Genomic DNA, 13,253 nt, shown 5'->3' on the forward strand with positions numbered 1-13,253 from the left:
ATAACAGTAAAACTAGAAATTAAACCATCCTAAAGGCTCCTTAATTTAACTCTCTGTATAACACTTACGGGTCCGTTTGTCTAAAGAACACAAATGATTTTACAGCGTAGAAAGCCCCATTAGCATAAGTAGTAACTATACATTCAAGATAAATAGGAGATAGACGTACATGTTAATTAAAGATAATTAAAAGATGATATATATGTAGATGCTGTGGGAAAGAGCTGGCTGCATGGGAGAGAGAGGACCCGCTACACTGAACCAGAAATAAAGAGAGAGAGAGAGAGAGAGAGAGAGAGAGAGAGAGAGAGAGAGAGAGAGAGAGAGAGAGAGAGAGAGAACATGCATAGAATTCAATGAATTCTCTCTCTCTCTCTCTCTCTCCCCCCCATCTCTCCCCCTCCCCCCTCCCCGTCCTCCCCCTCTATTCTCCGTACAGCACACCCACACGTTCCCATCCTTTGTGCTCAGTACTACAGCCTACAGTTCATCTTCTGTGAAAATAAGCTTGTAGATCGGCGCTATTTTAGGCTGCGGCACACCGGTCCTGCGGCGAAGTGCAGAGCAGCCTTTACATTTGGCTGCGTTCACAAACACAACAGCTCATGCATCATCTCGTTATGGGCTTTGGGAGGCACCGCCGGGGCTCGGCCCAGTGAGTGTGAAGGGCTTAATGGAGCCTGATGGACAACGCTGTCTGTCTCTCTGTCTGCTCGTATCTGTCTGTCTGTCTGTCTGTGCTCCAGTGTCAGACAGAAGACCAGGCACGTGTGCACACAGACATCAAAGGGGGCTTGAGCCCCTGCCCTTTTAACCTGTCTGTAAAAAGGTGCCCTCTCCAGACCATGAATGCCGTTTTTACTGTGGTGAAAGAAATGCATAATGCCCTCTTTCCATGCCATACCTGAAGGCAGCATTCAAGAGAATTGCCTTGTCCAAACTCTCCTGAACTTGAATGCAGCGTGTTATGTTGAAAGAATTAGAATTGCCCTCTCTATGTAGAAATCCATGCTTAGTTCAGTGTGGGTATCAAGCACCGAAAATAGCCGACCTCCAATCTCACAACGCGACGCAACGCGGTGCGTTGTGAGCTTGGAGGTCTGCTATTTTCTGTATTTTCACCAAAAGGCCCTTTTAGAAATTTCAGCCCCTGCCTCTCTAGCATTCTCTGCACGTCCCTGCAGAGAATGCACACGTGCGCACGCACGTACACACACACACACACACACACACACACACACACACACACACACACACACACACACACACACACACACACACACACACACACACACACACACACACACACACACACACACACACACACACACACAAATGCACGCACGCAGCGTCTTAGACACATGCACACCTTCGGACCATCAGTTCCAAACACAAAGGAATATCTTTAACCACTATTTAGTTCCAATCGACTGACGATTAAACTAAACATACTCTAAAAACAGCTTACAGCCCACCAATCGGAACGCTTACTGTAAGTCAGTGTCTCTCAAAGTGGATTCCAGGGACTCTGTATAGGTTCCTTTAGGAGGGTCTAAATTGACCTTGAAGTCTGTAACTCGTACAAATGGAACCAAATGAACCCTGACAGGTTTATTTGGTTCCATTTGTACACTGTCATAGAGTGGGGAAACTGTGACAGTTTTAAGTTGGAGAAACACTGACTTAAGTGATCAGATGGGTGGGCAGACAGGGCTGGGCTGCGAGAAATCAGGGCCACCCAAAGACCACTGTGGACCACTGCTCTAGTAGATCTGGGTGGTGGTGTATGTCAAGGTGGTGCGGGGGTTGGCAGAGGAAGAGTAAAGGCTATCACCTAAAAATGAGATAACAAGTGGAGGCCATCATAGTCATGGTGAAGTCCTATCACCGTCACCGTGACTATAATGTTGTTTCCATTGTTCTCGCCTCTGTGGCTCTGAAACCAGGGGGCACACTGATTGGTCCAGATCAAGCCATCAGTAAACGGGGTGATGGGGAGACTGTCTGATAGTAAAAACAGAGGAGAAATGTCGGGGTTCGCGGTGATAGCCCTTCGCCGCGGATAATGGCGTGATGTTGTAGCTTTCTGACTTTAAAAGACTATACCCCGGTAATGGCTTATCACCCCAGACTGTACTATGATAGGCCCTGAAGAGGAAGAGAGGAGTTTAGAAGCAGGAGACCGGCCCCAGGGCCTACAGGGGCCACACTGGGATTAGCCACGGCTCTTTAGAGGCGACCGCGGATTTGGCAGCGTGGAGAAAACGCTCCCTCCGCTGCCGATCAAAGCCAATCCACGGTTCATCCATCCACTGGTGCAGCAGCAGTGGCTGGAGATGGATGTGGGAAACATCTGGTTGTTGTCGGGTGGAAGCCTTTGTATGTCCAAAACCGTTCGGTTTGTATTTATCATTTTAAACTAGTGAAAGTAGCAAATCTACAAGCACGCAACGCCTCGCACTGTGTGTAGATCTGCTGTTTTCACTAGTTTTGTGCGACGGTCTTGTATGATGAGGCAGGGCTTTACAAAAAACGTACAAATTTGAAACTTGCATATACAAGGTTTCTGCTCGATAGTGGCGATTTGATGGGTGCACTGGGCAATTAACCGAAATAATAACGATATATGGAAACTGATATTTAGAATCAATAACCGAATAATAATAACAGAATCATCAAATAATCAAGAAGCAGGTTTTTATAAAAAATATATACATTATATATTAACAAATTGCAACCTTCTTATTTTCATAGTGGACTAAATGTATTAGTCTGATTGACCACAAGCTCACAAAGCGTGGATCTGCAATTTATTTTTTCAAATAACCGCTCAATAATCATAATCGAGGCTTGAAATACCGGTAATCATGATATTGATTTGCAGTCATAGCGCCCAGCCGTAACACACACACACACACACACACACACACACACACACACACACACACACACACACACACACACACACACACACACACACACACACACACACACACACACACACACACACACGTCACACGTCACACACAGACACAGACAGACACACACACGTCTCCACTCTCCTCTCATATCCCAGTGCTTATGTAATCCCCCTCTCAGGCTTGCAACAGACTGCAGTACGCCTCGCTGGGAAAAAAATATAAAAAGATGGCGATGCAAACAGAGGCAAACAGAGTGAGCATGAATGGGTCATGGGTGTGCACGTGTGTGTATGCGTGCATGCGGGTGTGTGTGTGTGTGTGTGTATGTGTGAACGCGCACATGCACTGTAAAATCCTCAATGTTAATTTCACTCCATTTGGTTTCATTTGTTGCAAATGAACACATTATTCTACTGTGTGAATGAACAGACAAGGGACTGTAGATGAACACTGAGGATTTCTCTCTCTGTGTGTGTGCGTGTGTGTGCGTGTGTGTGTGTGTGTGTGTGTGTGTGTGTGTGTGTCTGTGTGTGTGTGTGTGTGTGTGTGTGTGTGTGTGTGGTGGGGGTGGGGTGATATGAGGCTCATCAGCAGTTGCCACGGCTACGGAGGTGCAGGTGGGTCTGTTGCGCTGAAACTACATTGTTGCGGGCCGAAAATAACCGTCCTACAAGCCCACAACGCGGTGTGGGCTTGTAGATCGGCTATTTTCACCGCACGACACTTGTTGTGCATGGAAGTATTAATGGGGCTTAGGAGGGCAGAAGTGTCTAATGTGCTCGGCAGGCAGAGTGACTTCAGACAGTGACATCATGGCTCAGGGCGTCCGGAGCAGGGTGACAGGGTGACGTCACCCAGTCCGTCCCGCCGCCGTCTCTCACCTCCTGTCAGTATCAGCACGCTGACCTCTTCTCCCATGTACACTGTTGGAGGTTAGCATTGACAGTTGTTGACACAACTTTGTTGAGTCAAAGTAAGAACAGCCGTACTAAAAAAGCCTTGAGAATCATTATGGATGTGACTGATAGGGACAAATTGGTAAACGGAAAGAGGAAGACGGGAGGAAGACAGACGAACGTACGTACGTAAAGACAGAAAAAACAGAGACAGAAAGCTAGATAGACAGACAGCCTATAGATGTATACTAAACCAAAATTGTGCTAAATAGCACCAACCTCCTTTGGTGTTATACAGCCCTTATCTTTGCCAAATGATGCAACAGAACTATCAGAGAGCTACATTAAGCTGAAGAACCAGTAGAGAAGCTCTAAAGACTATAGGGGCTTAACAGGTTCTTTGTAGGGCAGCAGTGTACTGCTGCCCTATAGCATAATACTGTAGCACTTCAACCTCCCCATAGAATCACTGAAGAACCACCATTGTTTTGTGTACAGACAGACAGACACAATAATTGCCAGATTAGAGACAAACAAATACTGTACAAACACAGATAAAGAGGTATCAACAGAAGCATGCACACACACAAATTTCCGTCCGTAGCCTAATGTCAAACTGGGGGTCCTTGACAATAATATTAAAACGGTTGAGAATCTCTGCTAGAGACGTAAAAACCTTCTCTTATGGGGGTCCCTGGCATGGGCCCATAATTCCGAAGGTTCAATGTTTCCGAAGGTTCATTAGTCCGAATTTAGTTAGGGTTACTGTCTGAGGTTAAGGTTAGGATTAGGGTTAGAGTTGGGGATAGTTTTCTTAACAAATTCGGACTAATGAACATTCGGAACAATGAACCTTCGGAGCAATACCATGGCACCCCCTGGCATATCTTTTCAAAATGGGGGTCCGTGGACTAACAAGCGTCAATTCGGGGGTCCTTGACATGAAAAGTCTTGAGAAGCCCTGGCGCAGTGCACTGACCTCCTCGCAGCACCAACACATTGACGTGGCTGCCCACCGGCAGGTCCTTGAGGATGTCCACCACCTGGGCGTGGCTGAGCGTCTGCACGTTCCGCCGGTCGATCTCCTTGATGACATCTCCCTTCAGCAGGCCGCGGCACCACTGGGCGTCCAGGATCATCTTCACCTTCTGGCCCAGCGGGCAGTCGGCGATGGCGAAGCCGAAGCCGCCGGGCCCCTTCACCAGCGGCACGCTCACCTAGGGATGGAGCTTGTTAATTTTTTATTGATAATGAGCACCTTATTGATCCTGCTTATTGAGACAGGCTTTTATCAAGCCCACTAGCGTTTTCTAATATTTTGGGGAAGATGTGAGATCTTTTTTATTGGCCAGTTGTTGTGAGTGTAGTCTCACGTGGCCAGACTGCTGAACGATGAGTATCTCGTTAAAGCGAAAGTGAAGCCTCCTCCTCACTTCCGTTTCGTTTTTAACATGCGCACATTTATCCTACTATAAATAAAAATCATCTAAGCATAATTTAGCTTGCTGCTTATCAGAAATGACATTTTAAAATATATTTTCATGAACGGAAATACCAACTTCCATTACTCGCCGTTCAGGAGGTTTTGTTCCAGACTCTATATACTGTAGCATTCGGATATTGTGGAATAGTTGTCTGGCTACGCGAGACTATTGTGAATGTGACTGTGAGGCTGACCATCTATGAAGATGACAATTGACAAAAGTAACAAATATTATCATTAAATATCATTAAAACAATAATTCATTCGTGTGCAATAAGTGTTAAATGGCTTTATATTTTGAATAGTACTGTAATCATTTCTTGATCGCCTCTTGTCTTGATTGTCTAAACATGACATCATGGGACGCTATGCTCGATAACAGGCTTGATAAGCCCAAAGCTTTTTGATACCGGGTACTCGATACATTTGTTATCGAGTTTGTAGCGGGCCCTTGTTTTGCGTTCCATCCCTAAAGGCTCACCAGCTCCGGCTGCAGCAGCGTTCCCGACCCCGAGGACGAGCTCATGGCCGTCCCCGCTCCCCCCGCCGCCGCTGTGGCCTCCGGGACGCTGGAGGTGCTGCCCAGCCGGCCCTCAGGCAGCGCCGCCACCACGGGCCGCCCGCTGGCGTCCATGGTCACGTAGTGGAGCTCCTGTGTGAAGTGGGGCGGGAAAAGGTAATCTTTTTTTACTCAAGTAAATGTGTCAGAACTGCAATACTCTGCCCGCTGGCCTACTGGTCTAGGCGCATACCACTTAGGCATTGCCACACAGACATGGATGCCTGGCGGCGTCGCCGGTTCGATTCCCGATCCGGACGACCTTTGCCGCATGTCACCCCCCCCCCCCCCCTCTCTCGCCCCCCCCCCCCCCCATTTCCTGTCAGTCTACAGAACTGTCCTATCAATAAAGGCATAAAAGCCCAAAAAACTCATCTTTAAAAAAAGTATTGGTATCAAAATGTACTTAACGTAACAAAAGTAGAAAGTAGTATGCAGAACGTCCCATTTCACAGGTTTTCAAATGTGTAAAGTGTCTAAAAATCTTTCGAAAATAGCCGATCTACAAGCTCACAATGTGTCACATCGCAACCCATTGTGAGCTTGTAGATCGGCTATTTTCAAATGGCCGAAATGTATAAGGCTGAAGTGGTTAATGTATGTTTTGTAATAATAATCAAAATCTACAAAGTAACTATTAACCAAAGTTCTCAAATAAATGTAGTGGAGCAAAAGTATATTATTTGGATGCGAGATGTAGTGAAGTAGAAGTAAAAGTATTGGAAATTGGACATAATCAAGTAAAGTACAAATACCTCAAAATTGTACTTAAGTACAGTACTTAAGTAAATGTACTTAGTTACTTTACACCACTGCCAGTGAGTAAGCGTTGTCACCATCATGACTTTTTGTTTGCGATTTAATTGTGTTCTTTGACATCGAACGTATGAACACATTTTTTATTTCTTTCTTTTGCATTCTTAGGCTTTGTAAACAAAAATTGCACAGAACACATATGACAAATAGCTACGCAGCCCTTACATGTCACAGCAATATGCCCACACACAACAGACAATGAACCAATAATTGCTCCCGATGAGCAGGTTGGTGCCTTGAATGGTTTCCTCCGCCATCGGTGTAGATAGATAGATAGATACCTTTATTATCCCGAGGGGGAAATTCAGTAAGTGTATGAATGTGTGAATGTAATGCACAATCATTGTAAAGCGCCTTCCTTGGATAAAGGCGCTTTATAAATGCACCATTTACCATTTATATGGGTAGATAAGGGGACTTTTTCTTTTTCTTTTTTAATTTTTTATTTCAAACCTTTTCCTGGTCACCAAAATAAAAGCATGGTTTTCCATGGGCTACATTTACTACATTTACTAAATGTAGCCTCGGAAACCCATGCTTTTATTCTGCGGCGATTTACCCATTCACACACACATTCATACACCAAAGGCGGAGGAAACCATGCAAGGCAGGTGGTGGTTCTCAGGTGGTTCTCAAAGTGGATTCCAGGGACTCTGTGGGCTCCTTTAGGGGGGTCTAAATTGACCCATACAAGTCTGTAACTCTGACAGTGTGCAAATGGAACCGTTCCATTTGTACACTGCCAGAGTTAAGGGAAGACCGTGAAATGTTAAAGTTTGAGAAACATTGATCTAGGATCGTGCACACACAGGCCTAGTGTACCTGCGAGGAGCCGTGCAGCACGTCGCCCTTCACCAGCAGCGGCTGCCCGTTGATGAGCGGCACGGCCGTCACCACCTCGCCTCCTCCTCCTCCTCCTCCTCCTCCTGCTCCTCGGGCGCCCCCCACCCCCTCCCCCTCTGCCAGGGGCGGGGGAGGAGGGGGCAGAGGGGGAGGGGGCTCGTCGCCGGCCGCCAGGTCCACGTCGGGCGGCAGCGGGTAGCCGCGGCACAGCACCATGTCCACGTACTGGCTGACGGGGATGCACTGGAACATCTGCACCACCTCTGGGTGGGTCTTCCCCAGCACGCACTTCCCGTTGATCTCCACGATCACGTCGCCTTGGAGAGAGGAGAGAGGAGAGAGAGGAGAGAGAGGAGAGAGAGGAGAGAGAGGAGAGAGGAGAGAGGAGAGAGAGGAGAGAGAGGAGAGAGGAGGTGTTTTTTTTTTTGTATTTGAGTTTGAGAATTTGTTTGTCGAGTTGAGCTGGGTGTGTGGGTATGGAGACATTTACAGATAGATCAAGTTGTGAGACAAACAGCGAGAGATAGAGAGAGAGAGAGAGAGAGAGAGAGAGAGAGAGAGAGAGGGAATGTTCTGCCCTCATTTAATCTAGATCAGTGGTTCTCAAAGTGGGGTCTGAGGACCCCCAGGGGTCCATGAGGGTGTTCCAGGGGGTCCCCAGCTAAATTAGTTAATATAGCATCAAAAAATTTAAATTTGAATACTGTTAACATTTTGACAAACAAACCTTGCAAGGGAGTCCTCCCTGGCACAGAATATTTTCAAATGAGGGTCCGCAGCCAAATACAAATTAATTTGGGCGAGCTTGACATGAACAGGTTAGAGATTAGAGAACCAATGATCATGATCACTGGTTCACAATGTGGGGTCTGGGGTCTATACCCATACCCCCCCCCCCCCCCGGAGTAATTGAGGGTCCCCAGCTACATGATTGATAGCTGTTGAAAGGAACCAAATGGACTCTTAGGGACCTGTAACTCTGAGAACGCACAAAAAGAAACCGAACAGAGCCGTTGGGAGAGCGTTCATTTCACTCTCTCCTCTGCTGCATCCACGTCGCCTCCTCCTCCCACCTGCCTCTTCACGTCCTTTTTATATCCTCCTACCATTCCTCCTGTGTAGTGTGCTCACCTCCTTGTTGCTGTCATATATCACCATGCCTGCCACATGCAACTCACAAGCACACGTGTGTGTGCAAACTGTACCCGTGCACAGCACAGCACAGCACACACACACAAACACACACACACACACACACACACACGTACGCACGCACGCATGTACGCACGCACGCACGCACGCACGTACACACACAGTGCTCCCTCACAGCTGCTGTGGATGTGCAGACAGCCGCAAGGCAGGAGCAGGATCAGAAAGTCGACAACAAAGCCGTCAGATGGCTTCATCCCCCCACACTGCTCTGCTCTGTGCCTCAAGAAGAGCACACAGCCTCTCCACAGAATGGAAAAGTAACTACAGTAAGTAGTACATGTACTCAAGTACTGTACTTAAAAGTACAATTTTGAGGTTTAGTTTACATGACTGTCGGACATATATTGTTGTGTGTAAGAGCGGCATAATGCAAATAAGTCCTGAACTTTATTGTGTTATCCTTGTGATGTTTTAACTGTATGTTATGTTAGTCTCAAATCAAAACCCTTATAGAGCCATGCTGACACTTGCAGAGTTAAAGTAACACTAAAGTGCCACATTTCACTGTAGGGTGAACACTATAGGACAGGAATAGAGAATAAGAAGCGATACAAGTGTAGTATCACCAGGCAATACAAGGAGATGGCTGCCATATCACTTGAAGGGTGTATAGGTTTGTATATATATATATATATATATATATATATATTTTTTTTTTTTTTTTTTTTTTTTTTTTTACCAGGGACCATATTAACCAATACGATTACCGTAACCTAAAAGTAAAACTAAAATTACTGTATAACACATATAGGTGAAATAAATAATGTGATAGTCCAAAGTTTCATGTAAACTCTAACTCCAGATAAAGCTCAAAATTAGCCAGTAGCTATGCCCCTCCCAAAAAGCTGTTGTCCAATGCTAGCTTAGAATAACTTCCTGCTTGCCAAGGTTTGCCTTGGCAACCACAGATATAAAAAGCTAGATACCTCGTCCACCCGCTGCAGTTGATTGGAGCGACCCGTCCAACTTGGTGGGCACAAAAGAGGAAGTGTCGAGGGCAGGCTGCCACTCAAAAAAACTACTGGCCAATCACAACACGTCTTTTCCGGGACTTTTCCATTCAAACCTGCCTCTGATTTGCCTACCGACCTTGTTTTCTATTACGCACACAGAAGAATTCCAACCCTGTCAATCAAAAATGCCCACCAAGGCGAGACGGGTACCAGAGAGCCGGAAGAGGCATCTACCTTTTTATGTCTGTGTTGGCAACAGCCTTGGCAAGCTGCCAGTTGCTAAGCTAGCATTGGACAAAAGCTTTTTCGGGAGGGGCATAGCTACTGGCTAATTGTCCTATAACCATTTAACCCTACCACTGATCAGGGTAGCCTACACCAGGGGTCTATCCGTGGCCCCCTCCTTCTCCTCTCTCTTTGCCAAATCTCATCGCAGAAACTATCCAAGCTCACAAAATCTCTTCTGCGAAAGAGATTTGATAGAGGAAATACAGATATTTTCGCGGAATGCTCCATTTCACTAAATGCTCGCATGTTATGAAATGTCTAGAATATGGACTTTAGACCGCAACTAAGTGGTTAAGTCTTTGTTCAGTAGACAGACGGATGGCTTCTGGGATAAAGGTATGCTACCGTATATGCTGCTTAAAGGGAACACCAGGGGTGGCATAGGTCAGTGGTTCTCAACCTGAGGGTCGGGAGGCCAGGGGGGTCTCCAAATTATTTTGGCGGGTCCCCAGATGTTTAGCTTAATGTGAAACATTGTTTTCCCACTCAACAGTAAACAAACCAACATAAAGTTTAAGTGTATAGAGGGGATCTGCACAAGTGACAATTTAAGGACTTTTTAATACCTCTAAAATGACAAATTAAACATTGGCCAAATTGCCAAATATTAGAGATAGAAATTGTGAAAATAGCCGATCTACATGCTCACAACGCCTCACGTGATCTGCTATTTTCACAATAGAACCATGTTATACACAATGTAATGTGTCAACTCTTAGTGCTCATAGTATAGGGTGGGGGGGTCCTCAGTTAAAATATGATTATTTTGGGGGTCGCGGCCTGAAAAGGTTGAGAACCACTGGCATAGGTGACACCCAGTGTTGGGTAGCGTTACTTTTTTTAGTAATATAGACTGATTACATATTACCTTGATTTTAAAGTAATATTTTTCGTTACATATTACCCCCCGAGGAGGAGTAATATATTAATATTACTTTACTTATTACTTTTTGGTAAAAAAAAAAAAAAAAAAAAGCTCAAATTGAACAAATAATTATCTAGATATTTTATTATTATATTTTATATATTTTATTATTTTATTTTATATTTTGTCTGTTTTTTCATATGAAACACAATAGACCTATACCTTCTTAAATGTGGCTTATAATGACATGACAAGTTTGACAACAAGATACAAACCTCTATGCCTTTTTTATTAAAGTCCACAGAACAAGATCTGCATGAGCAGCATATAATACAAATTAAATTGCTGTTTAAGGTGCTTTCTTCAAGTGGACCATTTCAGTCATGTGGAAAATACAAACACATGGGCTACATATTAGCTGTAAGACATCGGTCATTATAATGAATGAACAAACACATTGTAAACAAAACACTTGTTAGCCTACGGTATAAACGAAAAAAGCTAGCAGGTTCATGAGAACAAGGCCTTGACATGTTTTCAACAATGAAATAAAGGTTACTGGCTTTATAAGCCAACGAAATAGTGCAATTACACTCAAGAACAAGGCATGCATACATTTTTAACAATGACACACAAAGAGCATGCCTATTGGCTTTAAGAGTAAGACCCAACGAAATAGTCCCATTTAGGCTCAATTGCAGCTTAAAACACAGCCTAATAAAATAAAACAAATAAAAACAGACAAAAAAATCTATATTAAACAATATTAGACCTACTGAAGAAGGGCACGGACCCCCACAACAATTAAAATAAACGTGCGCTCGCTCGGATTGGAGGCCTCTCTACGGCCAGCACTGGCCTTATTTGTCAAACTGAGCAAAACTGAACAAACGAAAACCAAACCATTAAAGCATATGCCGCCTCCAGCTCTTTGGCAAATGTCTTTCTGTCTGGTGGGACGAAAGGCTGAAAATGTATAGAAAATATTGTATTAATAATATGATTTTGAAATAGGCATATAGCTTAATGAATCAGCGTTATAGGCGCCTAGGCGAGGGCAATAGCAGGCTGTGTATTGGCCTCTGCATGCACTGGTAGGTATTGATTATTGAATTTAATTAATTATTATAGAAATCATAGCTATAATAGGAAATTGTAAACGACATCTTACCTTAGCAGTTTTGACAGGGATTTTGCTGACAAGCTTTCGAAAAGCTGGAGATTCTACTGTTGACAGAGGCTTCATATCCTCAACAACATACTCCGCTACGAGCCTCCTCACTTCTTTGACTTCCAGCCGTTCAACCCGGAGAGAGAAATCGAGTTTTTGTTGCTTAAGATTCGGTGCGCCGCCGCTGCCATCTGCCTTTCTTTTCTCAGTTAGTTTAGTGTGAGGGTGAACCGTTTCCAGGTGTTTCTTTAGGTTACTTGTGCTTTTTATCGACGTAGAGAGAACCTTCGTCTTCCTCCCTGGCCCTGCATCGCAGAGTTTACACTTAACTGCAATGTTCTTCTCATCCTTTTGTTTAATGAACTCGAAATAATGTGAATACACCCATCCTGAAAACGTTGACCCTGGGTCTCCAACCGGCTCGGGCTCATTCTCCTGGACCTGGATCTCCTCATCAACCAATATTTCATCCGATTCCGACTCCATTCTGACTTGATGCTGCTTGCTGCTAATGTTGTTGTTTGTTGTTTGATGTACCGCACAGCGCGCCAACAGGAAATAATGGTCGCAGGTGTCAATGGGCTTTGTAGTTTTCTGGCGCTGGCGGTGCTGCTGTTGGACGCTGCGCATTGTGGATGGATACAAAAATAGGAAATACAAAGAAAATAAAAAAAGCACCTTCACTTTGGCCGGTAACGCGGAAAGTAATGCTGTAAATAAGTTGTCATTACTGCATTATATTACCGATGTTTTTTTTAGTAGGGCGTTATATTAGTCGTTACCGCATTTCGGTAATATATTAGTAATATGCGTTATATTACTAACGTGCGTTACCCAACACTGGTGACACCCAAGAGACAAATGTGTTTGTTGGAAGTGTAGGTAATGTAAAGGACATGACGCCATTACCTGCTGCTCATAGAATGAGGCTAATTGTTAAGCACTGTCATGTCATGTTATTTGTTTATTAATAGGCTTCCCAGCGGCACTCCAGTGATTTTAGAGCAGCTGGTGACTACTGTACTGTTTTGGAGACATTTCCTGTTTTTTGACGGTGAGGGATGGGAACCAGATGAATTAAGGAGAAACTCAATATTGTGCAAATGTGAATGAATGATTAAGATGACAAACTGTGCAACATTCTAACACATATGGTCGCTGTCAGTGGAAACCTTGTACGTACTGTATGTCCAAAACCATTACTTATCAGGAAATGGAAAAAAACACTGGATCAAATAGTTCGTCA

At 44.6% G+C, this 13,253-nt stretch overlaps 1 protein-coding gene across 1 annotated transcript in view; it reads right to left on the minus strand.

The window, feature by feature from the left end:
- The window catches only part of magi3b (membrane associated guanylate kinase, WW and PDZ domain containing 3b), a gene marked incomplete at both ends in the record, with an annotated part of 266,704 nt that overhangs the window by 24,152 nt on the left and 229,299 nt on the right, over positions 1 to 13,253 (minus strand). The window contains 3 exons of the mRNA XM_080728681.1: positions 4,797 to 5,034; positions 5,782 to 5,952; positions 7,498 to 7,835. Of these exons, the coding sequence (XP_080584807.1) occupies positions 4,797 to 5,034; positions 5,782 to 5,952; positions 7,498 to 7,835 (747 nt within the window). The remainder of the gene's footprint in view (positions 1 to 4,796; positions 5,035 to 5,781; positions 5,953 to 7,497; positions 7,836 to 13,253) is intronic.

The sequence above is a fragment of the Nannobrachium achirus genome (genome assembly GCF_963921795.1).
Source record: "Nannobrachium achirus genome assembly, chromosome: 6".
NCBI lineage: Eukaryota > Metazoa > Chordata > Actinopteri > Myctophiformes > Myctophidae > Nannobrachium > Nannobrachium achirus.